General features: G+C 43.3%; 1 protein-coding gene across 1 annotated transcript; it reads right to left on the bottom strand.

The window, feature by feature from the left end:
• Positions 1–3,737: 3,737 nt before the first annotated feature.
• On the bottom strand, positions 3,738–23,543 carry tmem229b (transmembrane protein 229B). The gene is made up of 2 exons (XM_035742281.2): positions 23,201–23,543; positions 3,738–9,960 (listed from the first exon to the last, which is right to left on the bottom strand). Exon 2 carries the CDS (start codon positions 9,751–9,753, stop codon positions 9,202–9,204), a length of 552 nt encoding a protein of 183 aa, XP_035598174.1. The 5' UTR covers positions 9,754–9,960; positions 23,201–23,543; the 3' UTR covers positions 3,738–9,201.
• Positions 23,544–24,731: the final 1,188 nt, after the last annotated feature.

Raw genomic sequence — 24,731 nt, 5'->3', positions numbered from 1 at the left:
TGAAGTCCATGTCACGTAGGTCCCGTGTCTGAGCCATTTAATTGTGACTCCACCTTGTCCCTGTAATGTCTTTTTTGCCTCTTTGAATGGCTTACGGAGGTCGTAGCTGGTCTGTTTGTACTCGTACTCGTTCCCAGTTACCTTCCTGTGGTTAAATGCGATGCTTTCGCGATTTCAGTTTCTTTGCGAATGCTGCCATCTATCTATGGTTTTTTGGGTTGAATGTGTTCTAATCCTCACTGTAGGGACAACAACTTGCCTACAGCTGAATTATTGTTATGTTTTTACATTGTTATAATTCTAACACGTTGTCATGAAACGATTGATGTTGTCTTTGGCATATATGACAGAGTCAGGAGAGAATGACTGCCCCCTTTCATTGAAGTAACAACGCAGGAAACGGCAGTCCCATATTATAATGAATAGGAAAATCTTCATTGTCAATCTTTCTGTACAACAAAACAATCATTTGGAGACAATCATGGTACCAATAATTGCTTATTTCACCCTAGATGTATGTCCTTAAACCGATTGTTTTAAAATGGCACACAGAAGAAGTTATAAGGATAATTTAGTAGCGAATGGCAGCCTGCAGTACCCCGGTCGGCCTTCAACTTAAAATACTCAATTAGAAGATGCGTCACTGAGCTAGCCTCTGCAACGTCACTTCCTGGAGTAGCTCAAACGTCGCATCTAAGACACCATCTAAAACGAACACGTCCATGATGGTTGTTTCGCTCTATGACGCCCACAGGTTTCACAAGACTTGTCTGAAGGTCCCGCTTTTAAAACCTTCAGGACAGTTTTGAACATTCACTGTGTAGTTTTGCAACAAAAAAAATGTGTTTTCATACACATCTAAAATCTTTTTACTAAAAAAAATCTGAGAACAGTAATATTTTGCACTTCCTTGGCTTCAAATGCACTATTGAGTCTTCACATAGGAATGAATGGTGTCACGTGATCGATGGCTTTGTCCATTCGTATACATAGAGTCATGGCACACGGAGTGGAATGCTACTGAGACTGGTACCCAGGCTACGTTGCCTGGCGACTCGGACTGAATTCTTCTGCTGCTCTATCAATCTCTACATACTTCATTAATGCATGAATTACTTCATTTCAGAGTAGAAACGAACGTTGGCGGGTATGTCGTGGCATTTGGCCGGAGCAATGGGCCAGTTTGTTTTGCAACGGGCCCGGTGCCCCGGGTGGGTGGAGGTTTCACTTAAGGACCAATGGAATGGGTATAGAATGTGCCAGGTAAAGATGTGAGCATTGTTTAGGATTATCGATTCTGAAATGTGTCAGTGACATAATATGACATTCTGTGGTCATTCAAATACATTATACTGTTTCTAAAAACTTGCTGTTAAATGTCAAATAAATGTTTATTGTCGGCCCTTCTCGTTTTGAGGTTCTTTTTAATTCATTTGTGCTGGATCCATCTGCCGTTGGTTTTTCTGGACCATTTCTGGTTTCTGGGTATTTAAGCCATTTGCTCTCGGGGTGGCTGATCATGTGTAGACAATGTGCTGTTGATGTTGTGCTCATGTATAGAGTGCAATAGTAATCGTGCCTTTTTGTAGACACTAACGGAGGCTAACTCCGCCATGGCTGGTTGGCCAAACCCTATGAGAGAATTGTGGGATAATTGCAGGAAGAAGAAGGTCTGTGGTACACACAGGCTTAGGAGATATTATACGTTTTTGTTCCATGACGTAATCTTCATCTGCTTAACATCCCTTTTTGTGAGTTTGAAAGCATTTATATAATTGAATCAAGCATATAAAGCACATAAAGGCTTCATAATTCATAAAGGTCATGTTTAACCGACTGATATTATCTCAAATGTTATTTTCGGCGCATATCCCAAAACCTGATTGTTTCCCCATTAATTTCCCCCAACAAACAAGTAGAAAATGTAGAAAATGCTAATTAATGTCAGGTTTTTGGGACTACAAGCTGGCGAGCTATATTAGACTCATGTACAGGAAGAGTTTTTCGGAATTTCTTGCCGTGTTTGGGCGTTTTGCAATGGTAACCTATGTCTAATCCTTTTTTTGTCTGGTCTTTTACATTTTTTTAATTACAACCACCCTGAAATTCTGGACTACACATTTTGCAAATATCGTCATACCTTTTACACAGTGGGCTTAAATAAAAACAGATTTTTTTCAACCATCTTGCTCCAAAACCCAGCATTCCCACTGGCATTTGATTTGATTTGATTTGGCATCTTCTGACAAGACAAAACCCACTGATCTTATTATTTTGTAGCGCGAGAGCGACACCATGTGGCAGGATAATATCCCTGCAACACTACAGAAAGTTGGGTGAGAAATAATAGTAGTTCACTAGGAAAGTGCATCATCATCACTGCCCTCCGCTGTGTCCTATTGACATGCAGTGGGTCTAGGGTTTCTATAGTGAGATATAAAATATGGCTGGTCTGCTTATCCTCGTCACCCTCTTGTGTGTCCACATCGATGGAACAGTAGTGGAGAGGGTAGCTAGTTTTAAGTTCCTCGGCATACACATCACAGACAAACTGAATTGGTCCACTCACACTGACAGCGTCGTGAAGAAGGCACAGAAGCGCCTATTCAACCTCAGGAGGCTGAAGAAATTTGGCTTGTCACCAAAAGTACTCACAAACTTCTACAGATGCACAATCGAGAGCATCCTGGCGGGCTGTATCACCGCCTGGTACGGCAACTGCTCCGCCCTCAACCGTAAGGCTCTCCAGAGGGTAGTGAGGACTGCACAACGCATCACCGGGGGAAAACTACCTGCCCTCCAGGACACCTACACCACCCGTTGTTACAGGAAGGCCATAAAGATCATCAAGGACATCAACCACCCGAACCACTGCCTGTTCACCCCGCTATCATCCAGAAGGCGAGGTCAGTACAGGTGCATCAAAGCTGGGACCGAGAGACTGAAAAACAGCTTCTATCTCAAGGCCATCAGACTGTTAAACAGCCACCACTAACATTGAGTGGCTGCTGCCAACACACTGTCATTGACACTGACCCAACTCCAGCCATTTTAATAATGGGAAATTATGTAAATATATCACTAGCCACTTTAAACAATGCTACCTTATATAATGTTACTTACCCTACATTATTCATCTCATATGCATATGTATATACTGTACTCTACATCATCGACTGCATCCCTATGTAATACATGTATCACTAGCCACTTTAATTATGCCACTTTGTTTACTTTGTCTACACACTCATCTCATATGTATATACTGTACTCGATACCATCTACTGTATGCTGCTCTGTACCATCACTCATTCATATATCCTTATGTACATATTCCTTATCCCCTTACACTGTGTATAAGACAGTAGTTTTGGAATTGTTAGTTAGATTACTTGTTGGTTATCACTGCATTGTCGGAACTAGAAGCACAAGCATTTCGCTACACTCGCATTAACATCTGCTAACCATGTGTATGTGACAAATAAAATTTGATTTGATTTGATTTGATTTGATTTAATGTGTTTACCTGGCTTGCAGACAGGGTGGACTTCGTCCGACGACTAACAGAGGAGACGGAGACAAGAGGTTAGCCGAAGGGGCCTGTCGGTTCCATATAGCATCAATATTGTTAATGATTTCTCGACCCTTGTTAAGCATATGTACATTTACTATACAGCCAAATGGTTATTTCTAAGTCCCAAAACCAGCTTTTTAAAAAATCTAATAAATAAGTTTATTCCAAAGACTTATTACAAATTAAACACAATACATACACACTTAAAATGTATGATACAATACAGTGCAGTGTTTTCACTAAATATTTGTAAAAATAAATAAATAATAATAATAATAATTGAAACAAATAAATAATTTCAGTGACTGATCAAACCAAGAAAATAGACAACTTGGTTTGGGAAGATTTACAACTGAAAACATTCTGACATGCATGAGTCTTAGATTTCTGTGGTGAGAGATCAGAAACAGCCTCTCTCCCAGTGTCACTAAACATGCAAACATACACACACACGCACACTACGTGTAAGTTCTCATTTATAACTGAAAAGTAGAATTCCAAAAAGGCTACAGTACATAGGCATTTCCAGAAATGTTGGTAATTTACTGTTTAAAGAAATTGGTGTGTTTTTTTCACTATCTACATAGAATGGGGTTGTTCATTAACAGACATCTGTTTGTTTAAAATCTATCACTTGATGGTTTCATTTCAGAGACAAATAATCAAGTTTTTTTCCCTAAACGCTATATATATCTGCCTCACTCTCAAGAGAAATAAGGAGTACTGCTAGGTTTTACAAAGTCAATTGTAACAAATAACTACATTTTTTAATAAAGAAATGTACAAATGACAGAGCTGGCCGTCTGAAGGAAAACTTCGGAAAGTATTCAGACCCCTTGACTTTTTCCACATTTTTCCTTATTCTAAAATGGAGTAAATAAAGAAAATCTAAATCAAATCTACACACAATACCCCATAACGACAAAGCGAAAACAGGTTGTTAGAAATAATGGTACATTTATAAAAAATGTAAAACAGAAATACCTAAGTATTCAAACCCTTTGCTATGAGACTCGAAATTGAGCTCAGGTGCATCCTGTTTCCATTGATCATCCTTGAGGTGTTTCTACAACTTGATTGGACGCTGGGCGAATTGTGCACCGCTCCATGGGACTCCCAATCACAGCCCAGGATCGAACCAGGGTCAGTAGTGACGCCTCTAGCACTGTGATGCAGTGCCTTAAACCGCTGCGCCACTCTCTGGTCTGATGAAACTAAGATTGAACTCATTGGCCTGATTGCCAAGCATCACGTCTGGCGGAAACCTGGCACCAACCCTACTGTGAAGCATGGTGGTGGCAGCATCATGCTGTGGGGATGTTGTTCAGCGGCTGGGACTGGGAGACTAGTCAGGATCAAGGCAAAGATGAGCTGAGCAAATTGCAGAGAGATCCTTGACAAAAACCTGCTCCAGTGCTCAGGACCTCAGACTCAGGCGAAAGTTCACCTTCCAAAAAGACAATGACCCTAAGCACACAGCCAAGACAATGCAGGAGTATCTTCGGGACAAGTCACTGAATGTCTTTGAGTGGCCCAGCCAGAGCCCGGACTTGAACCCGATCGAACATCTCCTGAGATACCTGAATACAGTCGAAGTCGGAAGTTTACATATACCTTTGCCAAATACATTTTTCACAATTCACAGTGTCTTAGGTCAGTTAAGATCACCACTTTATTTTAAGAATGTGAAATGTCAGAATAATAGTAGAGAGAATGATTTATTTCAGCTTTTATTCAATTCATCACATTCCCAGTGGGTCACAAGTTTACATACACTCAATTAGTATTTGGAAGCAGTGCCTTTAATTTGTTTAACTTGGGTCAAATGTTTCGGGTAGACTTCCACAAGCTTCCCACAATAAGTTGGGTGAATTTTGGCCCATTCCTCCTGAGAGAGCTGGTGTAACTGAGTCAGGTTTGTAGACCTTGCTCGCACATGCTTTTTCAGTTCTGCCCACAAATTTTCTATATGATTGAGGTCAGGGCTTTGTGATGGCCACTCCAATACCTTGACTTTGTTGTCCTTAAGCCATTTTGCCACAACTTTGGAAGTATGCTTGGGGTCATTGTCCATTTGGAAGACCCATTTGCGACCAAGCTTGAACAACTGATGTCTTGAGATGTTGCTTCAATATATCCACATAATTTCCCTTTCTCATGAAGCCATCTATTTTGTGAAGTGCATCAGTTTCTCCTGCAGCAAAGCACCCCCACAACATGATGCTGCCACCCCAGTGCTTAACAGTTGGGATGGTGTTCTTCGGCTTGCAAGCCTCCCCCTTTTTCCTCCAAACATAACAATGGTCATCATGGCCAAACAGTTCTATTTTTGTTTTATCAGACCAGAGGACAGTTGCAAACTGTAGTCTGGCTTTTTTTATTGTGGTTTTTGACCAGTGGCTTCTTCCTTGCTGAGAGGCCTTTCAGGTTATGTCTCTATAGGACTCATTTTACTGTGGATATTGATACTTTTGTACCTGTTTCCATCTTCACAAGGTCCTTTGCTGTTGTTCTGGGATTGATTTGCACTTTTCACACCAAAGTACTTTCATCTCTAGGAGACGCGTCTCCTTCCTGAGCGGTATGACGGCTGCGTGGTCCCATGGTGTTTACACGTGCATACTATTGTTTGTACAGATGAACGTGGTACCTTCAGGCTTTTGGAAATTTATTTTCTGAGGTCTTGGCTGATTTCTTTTGATTTTCCCATGATGTCAAGCGAAGTTTGAAGGTAGACCTTGAAATACATCCACGGGTACTCCTCCAATTGACTCAAATGATGTCAATTAGCCTATCAAAATATTCTACAGCCATGACATCATTTTCTGGAATTTTCCGAGCTGTTTAAAAGGCACAGTCAACTTAGTGTATGTAAACTTCTGACCCACTGGAATTGTGATACAGTGAATTATAAGTTAAATAATCTGTTGTTGGAAAAATGACTTGTGTCATACACAAAGTAGATGTCCTAACCGACTTGCCAAAACTACAGTTTGGAAAAACGAGTTTTATTGACTCCAATGTAAGTGTATGTACATTTCTGACTTCAACTGTAGCTATGCAGCAACGCTCCCCATCCAACCTGACAGAGCTTGAGAGGATCTGCAGAGAAGAACGGGAGAAACTCCCCAAATACAGGTGTGCCAAGCTTGTAGCGTCATACCTAAGGAGACTCAATGCTCTAATCGCTGCCATAGGTGCTTCAACAAAGTACTAAGTAAAAGGACTGAACACTTATGTAAATGTGATATTTCAGTTGTTTTTGTTGTATAAATTAGCAAAAAATTCTAACAACCTGTATTTGCGTTGTCATTATGGGGTAGTGTATGTAGATTGATGAGGGGAAAAAATCTCCTTCATCAATTTTAAAACAAGGCCGTGATGTAACAAAATGTGGAAAAAGTCAAGGGGTCTGAACACTTTCCGAATGCAGTGTATTTAAACAAACGTTGTTGAAAATGATTCTATACAGTAATAAGAGATCTGTGTGTAAAACATTTACATTTGACATTTTAGTCATTTAGCAGATGGACTTACACCAAGTGCATTCATCTTAAGATAGCTTCATGAGACAACCACATATCACAATCAAATATACAGGAAACAAACATTCCATTGATCGTAGAAAACATAGGGAACATGAGATTGACTGACCAGGGGAATCCAGGTGAAGGCTATGATCCCTGCTACGTCACTTGTTAAATCCACTTCTATCAGTGTCGATGAAGGGGAGGAGACAGGTTAAAGAGGGATTTTTAAGCCTTGAGACGTGGATTGTGTATGAGTGCCATTCAGAGGGTGAATGGGCAAGGCAAAAGATTGAACTGCCTTTGAACGGGGTATGGTAGTACAGTAGGTGCCAGACGCACCGGGTTGAGTCAAGAACTGCAACGCTGCTGGGGTTTTTCACGCTGAACATTTTCCCGTGTGTATCAAGAACGGTCCGCCACCCAAAGAGCATCCAGCCAACTTAACACAACTGTGGGAAGCTTTGGAGTCAACATCCCTTTTCATCGCTTTCGACACCTTGTAGAGTCCACACCTCAAATAATTGAGGCTGTTCTGGGGGGGAAAGGGGGTGCAACTCAATATTAGGAAGGTGTTCCTGTTTTGAACACTCACCGTAGAGAGTTCTGGCCCTCCATCGTGACATCACTAGGCGGTAAATGAGTTAATAAACCAATAAGAAAGAGAGTTGCAAATCTCTGCCAATAACAGCTCGTTTTCAGTTTCCCCCTCCCCACTCAGACCACTCCCATACAGTCCTATCTAAATTCTTGCTTGAGAAATTGACCCTTTTACTCCTTTACTAAGAAGCTTGTTTTGATTTTCTTGGACCATTTTAATTGAATGCGATCACAGTAGGGCACTTAATTGTTACACAGAAATGATTTGATATTGAGATTTTAAAAAACGGCTGCATTGGGCCTTTAATGTATCGCTTTTGAATCCACTCGGTGGTTTGAGATCCACATTATTCTGCATCATCAAAACAGTGCCAGAGGCCATAAAGCAAGGGCCATTAATAGGGACAAACCAAAGAGATATCTGGGAGGAATACAGCTCCTGTAGTCCTATTTTTGAGACTTCAGATGAAGCTTTCAGATGCAGTATCATGTCGAGTCCACAAGGCAGCAGCAGCTCTTTCAGTGTGGTGACAACGTCCGTGGCTAATAGTGAATGATCACATCACGTGAAAATCAGAGATCCTGAAATCAGAAATCCTGATTCGAACAGATATGCAGTAGAAATAGCACACAATTTGTTGAGTAAGTTACCTGAGACCTCATTTCTCTATAGGCAAATAGCTTATGAGTAAACAGACTGCAGTTGCATACAGAACCAAGACACCTCCCTCATGCATTTCCAAATATTGTGGGTTATCACTAACTGTAGAAAATCATTCTCCATGACAATCAATTATGAACATATTGCATATAGCACCTTATTCAGATTGCTTTTGAAGCTATACAGAAATACAGTACTTATGTATTTCGTTAAAAAAAAAAAAATTATTATACATTTCCATACAATGTTTTAGTGCTTGAGTGGGATTCCAGAGTGATTCAGATTGACCTTTCCTCAATTGGATTTGCTCAACTCCTGTGTCCTCCCTCCTCCAGCCTCTCTGGACTCCTTTTGAAAAAGGTTCAAGGTAATCGTGGAGAGGTGGCGAGGAGAGGGAATGTGGATGAAAATGCGCTCGTATGAAATGAGACTCTCCTTCTCCAATCATGAGTCATCAAGCAAATGACTTTTAAAGGGTGGAATCCCCAAATAAATGTATAAAGTGATCAAAACAACTGTAGCCAGTCGTGCAAGACATGTTGTAGATAAAAGGATAAGTAAGCATATCGTTTTTAAACGTTTGCATGATTTTCTCCTTTGAGAAAAAAATGGCTGATTCAAAGCGGGTATGGGAGATTTCAAAACTCTTCCTCAAAGGACTCAGGTATGATACACTTGTGCTTCCTTGCCAAAAGGAGGCTACCATTTTTCTACTAACAAGTTGACACACTCCTCGACCACGAGACCACTTATATTTCCAGGTCACAGAAGAGAGAGGGCAGAGGTGCGAGGGTGGAGGACGGACTTTCCCCAAATGAGGAAATGCCCTTGTTCTTTGATCAGTCCAATTTAAGATAGCAGTTGGCTCCTCTTTGTTCGCCCCACACGTTCGTTCCTCCTCCCCCGCCTGCATCCGACTGGTCCCCTTCCACCCTGTCCCTGTCCATCCGTAACCGCAGCGTGTTGCGTATAACCAGTCGCTCCGTCATGAAAGATGCACAAAACCAGGGCAGGGCGTACTCCGCTGTGATCAACCCCATAAAGTTATACTGAAAATGGGAATAATCCCAGGGACAGGCGTCGAACTGGGTCAACAACAGCCCTGTACCGAACTCCCAGATATACGTCCATAGGGTATAGATGAGGCATCGCAGCAGCACGGGGCAACGGAGAGCTCGGAGGGCCAGGTACATGTGCTCCACGATGAGGATGCAGGTCCCGTAGATTAGCAGAGCCCATACACTGGTCACACCAGGAAACTTCCAGTTGCGGTTGACCACGAACTCCCAGGCGGCGGTGAACATGACCTCGCAGAAGTAGCCGTGGATGGCGTACAGGTACCAGCGAGACAGGACCGTCAGAGGCACTGGTGGGGGTGCCGGGGTTGCCATTGCGGTGGGCGCGATTTGGAATTGCGCCCTCGTGATAAGGCAGTCCTGCCTGAGAGACGGACCCGAAAAGTCGCCCTCAGACCACAAGGATTTTCTCTTGGTCTAATGGTTGGTTTGGCGTGCCATACTGTAGGTCTAGTTCAACGACACCCGTTACACCATGGTGACCTCCCCTCGCTCTTTATCTAGTCGAGGAGATGCGTAGGTCTGTAAGGGAGAAAGGATTAGAAAAGTGAGTTAGTCAGTTTGGTGTTATACCTCTGCTACGTCAAATGCCTACCGTATGCATGTGGAGCAAAGGAGTGTTTCATAAGGGCAATACTACACTCTTAGAGAGAAAAACAAGGTGCTAAGTCGAACCATACAGGCCTCTTTGAATTGTCCCTATAAGGGAAACCTTAGAACTCTATGCAATCTAGAGCACTCTATATAGGGTTCTTCAAAGAACAACCTGTACATAGTTCTACCTAGAACCCTCTATGAAGGCTTCTGCCTAGAACCCTCTGTGAAGGGTTCTACCGAGAACCCTTTTATCTTTGGACGGTTCTTCCCAGAACCCTCTATGAAGAGTTCCACCAGCCTTATTAGCCTTTAATATCATAAGGCCTTTTTTTTTAGGGCCTATTTATAACCTAAGCCTGCTGGCTTGTAAAGGGATGTGTAATTCCTATAGGAAGCCAGACAGAACTGGGATATCCAACAAGTGGAATTGTTAATCAACCGCAACCTGCACTCCGAATGGCTGCCAGAGTAGGGAAGATTGAATACTGAGACTAACCCAATCATTTAAACTGGAACATCCACCTCAGTAACGGGTGCAATAAATCCAACAGATTGGATTCGTTTAGAGAACTGTGTTACTTATCTTTGTGTAGCATACAAATGTATCAACCATCAATGTACATGCAAAAATACTGATATTATAGTAAAATAAACTATTCTGAAAATCTCCCTGCAATAGAGCATGCTGGGAAATATTAGATATGATTCTATGTAGAACCCTTCTTGCCTTCTAAAGAATCATCAAAGAACCCTTTCTCCCAAAAACGGATCTTCTGATCAAAACAGAACCCCATCCCTCTGCAAATAACTGTTTTGGAACCCTTTTTTCTAAGAGTATATGAAAACTACACAGACTGCTAATGATTAACCTTCAGATGACATGAGGCCTCTTAGATATCCCTTCCAACATTGTTGGCTGCTGGTACAAGGTCTTAATCTGACCACTTGACATTTGAATTAATGTCAGCTTGCATTTCTTTCCATGTCAGTTTGCAATATTAGAACCCGTGAGAATCAACGACTGATCATAAAGGAGTAGGTTGAAGTGGCCTCTAGAGCCTGATCTTGGGTCAGTTTCGCATTTCCCCCACCAGTGGTTAAGGTTAGGATTTGTCGTGGATCTGTAACTAGAGAAAACTTCACTCCTCAGCAATCAGAATGTTGTATCAGCCACACAATGCCATTACATCACAAGTGGTATCGGGGGTCAGACTAACACAATGCTTTCACATGTAGAGAGAGTTAGAATAGACCCCCCCATGATCTGTGTGCATAATGTGCCCTTGCTTTCTGCAGTGTAAATCCCCAGGTCAGACCAAAGACTATATAAATAACGGGTGCAGGGCCAGACACAGGCAATAAGCACCACTGGTATCAAGTGTCAGGAGGCCCTAGCAGGGATGCCATCTCTCAACCACTCCGTCATAGTATATAACCTCGTCCCCGGGCCCCATTGGTTTTGACAGAAAGCCTAAAGTATATAAAGATTCTATAGTGTTTACAGTATGTCTGAATCTGTTCGAATCCACTGCATAGGCCTACTGACTGGCACATGCACATTGGAAAATGGAACCAGTTTAGAGGTCAAACACTTTCGGCGCTAACAGTCACTAAAAAAGAAACACCAAGAGCATCTGCTCTTTCCATGACATAGACTGACCAGGTGAATCCAGGTCAAAGCTATGATCCCTTATTGATTTAAGTGCCTTTGACTGGGGTATGGTAGTAGGTGCCAGGCGCACTGCCTTGTGTCAAGAACTGCAACGCTGCTGGGTTTTTCACACTCAACAGTTTCCTGTGTGTATCAAGAATGGTCCGCCACCCAAAGGACATCTTGACACAACTGTGGGAAACATTGGAGTTAACATAGGCCAGCATCCCTGTGGAACGCTTTTGACACCCTTGTAGAGTCCATGCCAAAATGAATTGAGGCTGTTCTGATATTAGGAAGGTATTCCTAATGTTTGGCATATTCAGTGTATATATAGTTCTGTAAATATTAGTGAGTAAAAGGAGACAATTGTTTCATAATAGTCAAGATTGTAGTTCACAATCGTCAAAGGGGATGATTGTGGACTACAGGAAAAGGAGGACCGAGCACGCCCCCATTCTCATCGACTGGGCTGTAGTGGAGCAGGTTGAGAGTTTCAAGTTCCTTGGTGTCCACATCACCAACAAACTATCATAGTCCAAACACACTAAGACAGTCGTGAGGAGTGCACGACAAAGCCTATTCCCCCTCATGAGACTGAAAAGATTTGGTATGGGTCCTCAGATCCTCAAAAGGTTCTACAGCTGCACCATCGAGAGCATCCTGAATGGTTGCATCACTGCCTGGTACGGCAACTGCTCGGCCTCTGACACCAAGACACTACAGAAGGTAGTGCGTACGCCCCCAGTACATCACTGGGGCCAAGCTTCCTGCTATCCAGGACCTAAATGTTGTCAAAGACTCCAGCCACCCTTAGTCATAGACTGTTCTCTCTGATACCGCACGGCAAGTGGTACCGGAGCGCCAAGTCTAGGTCCAAAAGGCTTCTTAACAGCTTCTACCCCCCAAGCCATAAGACTCCTGAACAGCTAATCAAAGGGCTTCCCAGCCCCTCTTTTACACTGCTGCTACTCTGTTTATTATCTATGCATAGTCACTTGAACTCTACCTACATGTAGATATTACCTCAACTAACTGGTGCCCCCACATATTGACTCTGTACCGGTACCCCCTGTATATAGCCTTGCTATTGTTTTTTTTTACTGCTGCTGTTTAATTATTTGTTACTTTTATTATCTATTTTTAACTTATCTTTTTATCTTTTTTTCTTCAAATTCTGAAAGCATTGTTGGTTAAGGGCTTGATAGTAAAAGCATTTCACTGTAAGGTTCTATTTGGCGCATGTGACAAAATGAAATGTGATTTTGATTTGAAGATTATACATCCAACCGTAATACAATAGTACAATTAAATCCTATCAGAGAGAGGTTGTGAGTGTGACCATGTACAGTAAGAACTGGTTTGAAGAGCAGATGCTGGTTTGGCGAAGTGGGCAGAGAGCCAGGCTAATGAGGATTTTCCTAACAAGGAACAAATGGGCCAGGAGACTGGACTGACCTGCCGTAACGTTGTTTCCCTCACACTCTTCCTGCCTCCCTCCCTCTCTCACCCGGTCTTGCCCCACTGGATCCTAACTCCTGCTCCCTTGAATTCTCCTGAGCTCCTTCTAGTTTCTCTCTCCCTCTCTCCCTCACCCACTGACTCCCTCTCTCTCCCCACACCCCATAGCCCTCGTTCCTCTCCGCTCCCTCCCTCCCTCCCACCCCATGCTCCACCTGTCTCCTGCTGCCTCTAAAACATTCATAGCGTCCCTACCACCACAGTGTCACCTGACCCACACCCAAACACCCTTTAGCATGCCTCTGTAGCCCAGCTTGATCCAGAGCTAAAGCCTGACATACAGTTGCTTGTGAAAGTATTCACCCCCTTGGCATTTTTCCTATTTTGTCACCTTACAACTTGGAATTAAATTGATTTTTTTGGAGGTTTGTATCATTTGATTTACACAACATGCCGACCACTTTGAAGATGCAAAACATGTGTTATTGTGAAACAAACAAGAAGCATGCATAACTAACAACAGCTTTTTCTCTGGCCACTGTTCCGTAAAGCCCAGCTCTGTGAAGTGTACGGCTTAAAGTGTTCTTATGGACAGATACTCCAATCTCCGTTGTGGAGCTTCGCAGCTCCTTCATGGTTATCTTTGGCCTCTTTGTTGCCTCTCTGATTTAATGCCCTCCATGCCTGGTCCATGAGTTTTGGTGGGCGGCCCTCGCTTGGCAGGTTTGTTGTGGTTCCATATTCTTTCCATTTTTTAATAATGGATTTAATGGTGCTACGTGGACCAAACCCAACCCTGATCTGTACTTCTCCACAACTTTGTCCCTGACCTGTTTGGAGAGCTCCTTGGTCTTCATGGTGCTGCTTGCTTGGTGGTGTGCCTTGCTCAGTCGTGTTGCAGACTCTGGGGCCTTTTAGAACAGGTGTAAATATACTGAGATCGTGTGCCACTTAGATTGCACACAGGAGGACTTTATTTAACTAATTATGTGACTTCTGAAGGTAATTGGTTGCACCAGGTCTTATTTAGGGGCTTCAGCAAAGGGGGTGAATACATACACGCACCATTTTATTTTATTTTTTGAAACAAGTTGTGTTTTTCATTTCACCAATTTGGACTATTTTGTGTATGTCCATTACATGAAATCCAAATAAAAATATATTTAAATTCCAGGTTGTAATGCAACAAAATAGGAAAAATGCAGAGGGGGATGAATACTTTTGCAAGGCACTGTGGTGAGCTGGAACTGTTGGGTGTTGTTGATGATGATGATGTTGTTTTTGTTGTAGGTCCTCTCCAATGGTACAAAAAGTACCAAATTGGCATACTTGAGTAAAAGTAATGATACCTTAATAGAAAATGTCTCAAGTAAAAGTGGAAGTCCCCCAGTAAATTTGATTAAAATCCTATTCGACTAAAAGTCTAAAAAATATTTGGTTTTAAATATTCGTAAGAATCAAAAGTAAAATGTAATTGCTAAAATACACTTACGTATCAAAAGTAAAAGTATAAATCATTTTAAAATTCCTTATACTAAGCAAACCAGGCGGCACCATTTTCTTGTTTTTCTAATTTACAGATAGCAAGGGGCACGCTCCAACACTCAGACATCATTTACAAACTCAGCATGTGTTTAGCTAGATCAGAGGCAGTAGGGATGACCAGGGGTGTTCTCTTGATAAGTGTGTGAATTAGACCATTTTCCTGTCCTGCTAAGCATTCAAAATGTAACGTGTACTTTTAGGTATCAGGGAAAATGTATGGAGTAAAAACTACTTTCAAGTATTTTTTACTTAATTAAGTACTTTACACCACTGGTCCTCTCCCACCTCCCCACCTCCCAGTTGTCATGTCAGTTGTGGTATTGCTCCCTCCCTGGCATCAATGGACAGTTTAATGGCTTCTCACTGCTTTTTATTGATCATGATGGTCTGTTCTTGTTATTCTATTTGTGTGCTGCCTGCCATGAGGTGTTGGGTTCTAGGTCCATATCAATAGGAAAGATAGCTCATAAGCAATTACTTCTGGACTGCCTACTGGGTCTTGGCACTGCCCCCACTCTCAGTCCCACTGCCACCTGGGACCCCTACCTGCTTCTGTACATTGGGCTCAGAGGGTGTAAGAACAGGCCAAAAATAGCACTAATATCTGCTCTAATACCTACTACTACTATGCACCAACAGAGATGTGATGCAGAAGGAATGAACTGGTGATCAGGTCAGTCTGACTGTGAGAGTCATCCACTGAGAGAAAATTGCTGGGTGGATTATATAAAAAGAACCAGGTGATGCTGATGGAACAGAGAGAGAAAGATTCAGCGAGGGATTAAACATGCTCCTATAACGCTCCAGTAGGCAGGTTTAAAGGTTTTAAACTGCTACATATGGTCTGCGTTCCCATAATGACTCAAATGTGCTACCTGTCCTAAATGATTGCACAACTGTGATCTACTATTGCTAGGGATCCTCAGGGACAACCGCACAAACTTGACAAGTTCCTTACATTCTTTTTTTGAAAGGTAAACCAAAGATGTAATGTAATGATGCAAAATGTAAGGAAACTAACACTAAAGTGGAAATAACTGATTAAGTAGGCCTACCATAGTGGCTAATATTTAAAGCTGCAATATGTAACTTTTTGGGCAACCCACCCAAATGCACATAGAAATGTGTGTTATAGATCTGTCACTCGGTGAAAGCAAGTCTAAGAAGCTTTATATCAGGGCAGCAAGTAGCCAAGTGGTTAGAGCGTTTTTACTAGTAACCAAAAGGTTGCGAGATCAAATCCCTGAGCTGACAAGGTGAATATCTGTTGTTCTGCCCCTGAACAAGGCAGTTAATCCACCGTTCCTAAGCTGTCATTGAAAATAAGAATGTGTTCTTAACTGACTTGCCTAGTTAAATTAAAAATTAAAAAAATATCTCTTCTATGTACGCTATTTCTATGCCCGCCCCTTCTTTAAGTTTGATTTTTGCATCTTTTACTTTCGGTTTTGTACACCAGCTTCAATCAGCTGAAAATATAATATTTTTGTTATGGAAAATATATCGGTTTAGATGGTACAATGATTCTCTACACTATACTTGCTTGTTTTGTCACAAACTGTAAAGGTTTTCTTCCGTTAAAGGAGAGGAGGACCAAAATGCAGCGTGGTTAGTGTTCAACATGTTTAATAAAGACAATAAACGTGAACATTACAAAATAAAATTAAAACAAATGTGAAAAACCGAAACAGTCCTATCTGGTGCTTAAACACAAAAACAGAAGACAACCACCCACAAAACCAAACACAAAACAGGCTACCTAAATATGGTTCCCAATCAGAGACAATGACTAACACCTGCCTCTGATTGAGAACCATATCAGGCCAAACATAGAAATAGACAAACTAGACATACAACATAGAATGCCCACTCAGCTCACGTCCTGACCAACCCTAAAACAAAGAAAACACAAAAGAACTATGGTCAGAATGTGACAAACTGAAATTAAGTAAACTATTCAAATCAAGTTATTTGTCACATACACATGGTTAGCAGATGTTAATGCGAGTGTAGCGAAATGCTTGTGCTTCTAGATCCGACAATGCAGTATTAACCAACAAGTAATCTAACTAACAATTCCTAAACTACTGTCTTATACACAGTGTAAGGGGATAAAGAATATGTACATAAGGATATATGAATGAGTGATGGTACAGAGCAGCATAGGCAAGATACAGTAGATGGTATCGAGTACAGTATATACATATAAGATGAGTATGTAAACAAAGTGGCATAGTTAAAGTGGCTAGTGATACATGTATTACATAAGGATGCAGTCGATGATATAGAGTACAGTATATATGTATGCATATGAGATGAATAATATAGGGTAAGTAACATTATATAAGGTAGCATTGTTTAAAGTGGCTAGTGATATATTTACATCATTCCCATCAATTCCCATTATTAAAGTGGCTGGAGTTGAGTCAGTGTCAGTGTGTTGGCAGCGGCCACTCAATGTTAGTGGTGGCTGTTTAACAGTCTGATGGCCTTGAGATAGAAGCTGTTTTTCAGTCTCTCGGTCCCAGCTTTGATGCACCTGTACTGACCTCGCCTTCTGGATGATAGCGGGGTGAACAGGCAGTGGCTCGGGTGGTTGATGTCCTTGATGATCTTTATGGCCTTCCTGTAACATCGGGTGGTGTAGGTGTCCTGGAGGGCAGGTAGTTTGCCCCCGGTGATGCGTTGTGCAGACCTCACTACCCTCTGGAGAGCCTTACGGTTGAGGGCGGAGCAGTTGCCGTACCAGGCGGTGATACAGCCCACCAGGATGCTCTCGATTGTGCATCTGTAGAAGTTTGTGAGTGCTTTTGGTGACAAGCCGAATTTCTTCAGCCTCCTGAGGTTGAAGAGGCGCTGCTGCGCCTTCTTCACGATGCTGTCTGTGTGAGTGGACCAATTCAGTTTGTCTGTGATGTGTATGCCGAGGAACTTAAAACTTGCTACCCTCTCCACTACTGTTCCATCGATGTGGATAGGGGGGTGTTCCTTCTGCTGTTTCCTGAAGTCCACAATCATCTCCTTAGTTTTGTTGACGTTGAGTGTGAGGTTATTTTCCTGACACCACACTCCGAGGGCCCTCACCTCCTCCCTGTAGGCCGTCTCGTCGTTGTTGGTAATCAATCCGACCACTGTTGTGTCGTCCGCAAACTTGATGATTGAGTTGGAGGCGTGCGTGGCCACGCAGTCGTGGGTGAACAGGGAGTACAGGAGAGGGCTCAGAACGCACCCTTGTGGGGCCCCAGTGTTAAGGATCAGAGGGGAGGAGATGTTGTTACCTACCCTCACCACTTGGGGGCGGCCCGTCAGGAAGTCCAGTACCCAGTTGCACAGGGCGGGGTCGAGACCCAGGGTCTCGAGCTTGATGACGAGCTTGGAGGGTACTATGGTGTTGAATGCCGAGCTGTAGTCGATGAACAGCATTCTCACATAGGTATTCCTCTTGTCCAGATGGGTTAGGGCAGTGTGCAGTGTGGTTGAGATTGCATCGTCTGTGGACCTATTTGGGCGGTAAGCAAATTGGAGTGGGTCTAGGGTGTCAGGTAGGGTGGAGGTGATATGGTCCTTGACTAGTCTCTCAAAGCACTTCATGATGACGGAAGTGAGTGCTACGGGGCGGTAGTCGTTTAGCTCAGTTACCTTAGCTTTCTTGGGAACAGGAACAATGGTGGCCCTCTTGAAGCATGTGGGAACAGCAGACTGGTATAGGGATTGATTGAATATGTCCGTAAACACACCGGCCAGCTGGTCTGCGCATGCTCTGAGGGCGCGGCTGGGGATGCCGTCTGGGCCTGCAGCCTTGCGAGGGTTAACACGTTTAAATGTCTTACTCACCTCGGTTGCAGTGAAGGAGAGACCGCATGTTTTCGTTGCAGGCCGTGTCAGTGACACTGTATTGTCCTCAAAGTGGGCAAAAAAAGTTATTTAGTCTGCCTGGGAGCAAGACATCCTGGTCCGTGACTGGGCTGGATTTCTTCCTGTAGTCCGTGATTGACTGTAGACCCTGCCACATGCCTCTTGTGTCTGAGCCGTTGAATTGAGATTCTACTTTGTCTCTGTACTGACGCTTAGCTTGTTTGATAACCTTGCGGAGGGAATAGCTGCACTGTTTGTATTCGGTCATGTTACCAAACACCTTGCCCTGATTAAAAGCAGTGGTTCGCGCTTTCAGTTTCACGTGAATGCTGCCATCAATCCACGGTTTCTGGTTAGGGAATGTTTTAATCGTTGCTATGGGAACGACATCTTCGACGCACGTTCTAATGAACTCGCACACCAAATCAGCGTATTCGTCAATGTTGTTATCTGACACAATACGAAACATATCCCAGTCCACGTGATGGAAGCAGTCTTGGAGTGTGGAGTCAGCTTGGTCGGACCAGCGTTGGACAGACCTCAGCGTGGGAGCCTCTAGTTTTAGTTTCTGTCTGTAGGCAGGGATCAGCAAAATGGAGTCGTGGTCAGCTTTTCCGAAAGGGGGGCGGGGCAGGGCCTTATATGCGTCGCGGAAGTTAGAGTAACAATGATCCAAGGTTTTTCCACCCCTGGTTGCGCAATCGATATGCTGATAAAATTTAGGGAGTCTTGTTTTCAGATTAGCCTTGTTAAAATCCCCAGCTACAATGAATGCAGCCTCCGGATAAATTGTTTCCAGTTTGCAAAGAGTTAAATAAAGTTCGTTCAGAGCCATCGATGTGTCTGCTTGGGGGGATATATACGGCTGTGATTATAATCGAAGAGAATTCTCTTGGTAGATAATGCGGTCTACATTTGATTGTGAGGAATTCTAAATCAAGTGAACAGAAGGATTTGAGTTCCTGTATGTTTCTTTCATCACAGGGGCAGCTCAGGACCGAGGGGCAGCTCAGGACCGAGAGGCAGCTCAGGACCGAGAGGCAGCTCAGGACCGAGAGGCAGCTCAGGACCGAGAGATAGCTCAGGCTGGTTGACGGCTCTGGCGGTTCCTGGCTGAATGGCCTGGCGGCTCTGGCGGATCCTGGCTGACTGGCGGCTCTGGACAGGCGGGAGGCTCTGGACAGGCGGGCGGCTCTGGACAGGCGGGCGGCTCTGGACAGGCGGGAGACTCTGGCGGCTCTGGACAGGCGGGAGACTCTGGCGGCTCTGGACAGGCGGGAGACTCTGGCGGCTCTGGACAGGCGGGGCTGACTCCCGGGCTTCCATCCGCGCCGCCGTGCTGCCTCCTCATACCAGCGCCTCTCCGTCTTCGCTGCCTCCAGCTCTTCTTTGGTGCGGCGATATTCTCCTGGCTGTGCCCAGATTCCTTTCCCGTCTAGGATCTCCTCCCAAGTCCATGTCTCTAAATAGTGCTGCCTCTCCTGCTGCTGCCTGTTACCACGCCGCTTGGTCCTTGGTTGGTGGGTGGTTCTTGCGTTGAAGGTGAGGAGGACCAAAATGTGTACGCGCAAAGTTTGACTGATCCAATGAACCATTCCATATCTGTTCAAAATGTTGTATCAAGACTGCCCAAATGTGCCTAATTGGTTTATTAATAACTTTCTAGTTCATAACTGTGCACTCTCCTCAAACAATAGCATGGTATTCATTCACTGTAATAGCTACTGTAAATCGGACAGTGCAGATAGGCAGAAAGCTTGAATTCTTGTTAATCTATATCGGATATGTCTGTCCTGGACTTTTTTTTGTTACTTACAACCTCATGCTGATCACATTAGCCTACGTTAGCTCAATCGTCCCGCGGGAGGGACACCGATCCCCTGGAGGTATATCAAAAAGCATTATGAAGATTCCGAAGGTAGATGCAAAAATGTGGATGGGTTTTTCTCATTACATGGTAGGCCTACTGTGTTGTCTGTATCCAAGTTAAATCTGTAATTCAATGATTTACAGAAAAGTACAATATGTGGTCTTTCTTTAATTCTCTCAATTTTAATGAAAGACCCTGGGGATGTGGAGTTAATCCCGAACATCTTTGTCATGTCCCTGGGATTAGGAATCTGTATGCTCAAATTGAGAGGAAAAGACTTTGTTAAGATTTTGTTAACTCTTTAGTAGATTCACATGTGCATATCTGGAGTGACTAATGATTTCCCTTTATCAAAATACACAGGGAACAGGGTGTGTAAATAAGGCTTGCAGGTTGGCCCGCGACTCCTTGTGCAGGCCCAAGAGAGGAGTTACCGTTACTGCAGAATCACTGTGCCGGCTGCCCCATAGAGATACTAATTTGGGGGATGCCCCTCTCTCTCACTTTTGAAACTGTGACAACCTCAAATAATCTCACTGCGGCAACCCCACTGATAGTGGGAGAAATGTTGATGCCATATAGGACTGTGACAGTCATGGAATATTGGAGGACAGTAATTGGCCAGTAACAATCCTTTTTATTAGATTTTTTGGCACATTATCTCCTCTCCTCCACTGCATGTACCGCCATATACAGTGCATTCGGAAAGTATTCAGACCTCTTGATTTTTTCCACATTTTATTACGTTACAGACATATTCTAAAATGGATTGCAATTGTTTTCCCCCCCTCACCAATCTACACACAATTCCCCATAATGACAAAGCAAAAACTGTTTTTTATACATTTTCGCAAATGTATAAAACATTTCAAACTGAAATATTATATTTACATAAGTATTCAGACCTTTTACTCAGTACTTTATTGAAGCACCTTTGGTAGCGATTACAGCCTCGAGTCATCTTGGGTACGACACTACAAGCTTAGTACACCTGTATTTGGGAGGTTTCCCCCATTCTTCTCTGCAGATCCTGTCAATCTCTGTCAGGCTGGATGGGGAGAGTCGCTGTTCAGGTAGGTCTCTCCAGAGATGTTCGATCGGGTTCAAGTCCGGGCTCTGGCTGGGCCACTCAAGGACATTCAGAGACTCGTCCGGAAGTCACTCCTGCATTGTCTTTAAAGGGTGCTTAGGGTCGTTGTCTTGTTGGAAGGTGAACCTTCGCCCCAGTCTGAGATCAAGAGCACTCTGGAGATTTTCATGAATGATCTCTCTATACTTTGTCTGTTCATCTTTCCCTCAATCCTGACTAGTCTCCCGCTGAAAAACATCTCCACAGCATGATTCTGCCACCACCATGCTTCACCGTAGGGATGGTGCCAGGTTTCTTCCAGACATGATGCTTGGTATTCAGGCCAAAGAGTTCAATCTTGATTTCATCAGACCAGAGAATCTTGTTTCTCGTTGTCTGAAGAGTCCTTTAGGCAAACTCCAAGCGGGCTGTCATGTGCCTTTTACTGAGGAGTGTCTTCCGTCTGGCCACCTGATTGGTAGAGTGCTGCAGAGATGGTTGTCCTTCTGGAAGGTTCTCCCATCTCCACAGAGGAACTCTGGTGCTCTGTCACAGAGTGACCATCAGGTTCTTGGTCACCTCCTTGACCAAGGCCCTTCTCCGATTGCTCAGTTTGGCCAGCTCTTGGAAGAGTTTTGGTGGTTCCAAACTTCTTCCATTTAAGAATGATGGAGACTACGGTGTTTTTTGGGACCTTCAATGCTGCAGACATGTTTTGGTACCCTTCCCCAGATCTGTGCCTCAACACAATCCTGTCTCGGAGCTCTACGTACAAGTCCTTCGACCTCATGGCTTGGTTTTTGCTCTGACATGCACAGTCAACTGTGGGACCTTATGTAGAGGTGTGTGTTTTAGAAAAAGGCTGTAACGTAACAAAATGATGAAAAAGTCAAGGGGTTTTGAATACTTTCAGAATGCACTGTAAATAAAACGAATAGAACAGGCACTCCCATTCAAGTCAATGATAGCATAATGAGTGGACACGCGTCTGGCAGCTATTGCGAGTGTACCCATTGGAGCAGAGCAGAAAGTAAAAGCAGGAAGTGTACCCATCAATATGTGCTGTGATTTGTTGATTCAACTCAACTGACATTCCAAATACATTCCATTGCATGAGTCACATCAGATAACAAACACATCATTTGAATTAACATTCTACATTTCTTTAAGGAGCAACAAAGTTTCATCACGTTGTTAGGGGTCCATGTTACCGCAGAAACGGACTCAACCGAATGCTTAATTTTTTTAGTTCATGACTTCTCATCCATAACCTTCGGTTATACGGTTATATGGTAATTGTGCCAGCCCTAGGCTATGCCTTGCCTACTCCCCCCAAATCAAATATTGATTGCTCATGTGATGGCTTGGGCTGCATTTATATTAGGCTATCCTACAGTAGCCTATGCCAATAGTACACATTTTTCACATGTATCAGTGAGCATAAAAATGGCTAATATTATAGGAAAAACATACAAATAATGGGAAACGCGAAAACTGTTATAAACGCGGGAAATATGTGCTATTCATATTGTCCTCCCCATGGACAGCGCGTCAAGTGGGGCAGCAGAGTTTTTTTTTTAAACAATGAATTTAATCAACTGTATTCCTATGTCAGGATGACCAAAATACATCCTGTAGCCTAGTCTAACCACTGTCCTGCGCGGTTTCAAGTAGGCAGTAAAGTGGAACAATTATATCAACCCGCACATCTTACCGGGAGATTGTCGCCCACGGTTGTAGATTCCACGGAAATGCACCTCAGGACCAACGGTCAATGTGAAGAATCACCATCCGCAAACAGGACATCGTCTGACTGTCAGTTACAGGCTCATTCACCATTCCGGAGGGGACTACTGTCCAATGAAAATTGACACATTTTCCTTCACTGCAGTATTAGCCAGGACAGCAGCACATGCTCAGAGACAGAACGGTCCCTACTCCTGCTGTTCTTGCATCTTTCATTAACTCTTTCTTCACCTCGGTGAGTAGTGGGTTTTATTGAGCTCTGGCAGAATTCAGAGCTGGGTCGTGTTCAGTAGGGAGAAACGTTTTAAACAGCAGAGGTACAGTACTACCTGAACTTGTCCAGTAAGAACAGGTTTTAGTTTCAATCTTCCATAGCTAAACGCTTTGCTACAGTGGGCCGGTTTGAAGAGGACCCAGGCCTTTATACACCAGGAAAACAGTTTCTCTTGATAGTGGGGACATACAAAACAGTGTCAGAGTGCATAACTTAAGCACCTTTATATGTAATACCTTTGGGAATTGAAATCACTATCTTGGTATTTCTATTGCAACGCACTTACCAACTGAGCCACACTGAACTCCAGTCACCATAAGCATTTACCAGAGAAACCGCTCAGGGATGGGAGTTTCCAATAGAAATTAAATGGACCCATACCCTGAACATGATATAGAGCCTTGTCTCTAAAACGGTCTGTCATTGACAGAACCTCTGTGACCTCTAAGCACTTTTAGAGGGAGTGGGCAGGGCCAAACCACTGCAGTTGTATATAGCAAAAAAAAAAAAAAATCTCAGCGCCCAATCAGAGGTCGCATATGGCAGATTGGGTTTGTATCAGGGTTGATATCCACATATGGAGGTGGTATGGTATAAATTGGAAGGCAAAAGATCAGATTCAATATAGTCCCTATATACACCCCTAAAGTAGGACTGGGAATTGCCAGGGACCTCACAATAAGATATCAAAATACTTAGGTGGAATACAATGTATTGTAATCAAAGGTGGTTGGTGGCACATTCATTGGGGAGGACGGGCTCATAGTAATGGCTGGAACGGCTTATTGATATGGTATCAAACGTGTTTGATGCCATTCCAGTCACTCCATTGCCACAATTAGGAGTCATCCTCCCCTCACCAGCCTCCGGTGACTGCCATTCTATATGCATCACGATTCTATATGTACTGCGATTCGATAGTTTGGTTTTATTCCGATTCAATGTTTTAAATATATTGCTCATAGTGTCTGCTGCACAGGTACAAGACGCCATGAGAAAAAAAAAAGTTGATCCGTCATGGCAATAAAAGTGGTGAAAACATGTTGGCTCACCACTTAAAAATAACATTGAGGTCAACCTATAGAAGGAGAAATACTGGAGTTTTGGCACAGGTACAGCCGACTAGCGCTAGCCAACTACCCAAAAACATATCTTATAGAATCTTTACATGGGAGTAACTCTACTGTATCGATTTCTATTATGCATGACTTTAGCCCAGAACCCT

The sequence above is a fragment of the Oncorhynchus keta genome, chromosome 29, assembly GCF_023373465.1.
Source record: "Oncorhynchus keta strain PuntledgeMale-10-30-2019 chromosome 29, Oket_V2, whole genome shotgun sequence".
Classification (NCBI taxonomy): Eukaryota; Metazoa; Chordata; class Actinopteri; order Salmoniformes; family Salmonidae; genus Oncorhynchus; species Oncorhynchus keta.
The sequence above is the reverse complement of the archived record's forward strand: the minus strand, read 5'-3'. Positions and strand labels throughout refer to the sequence as shown.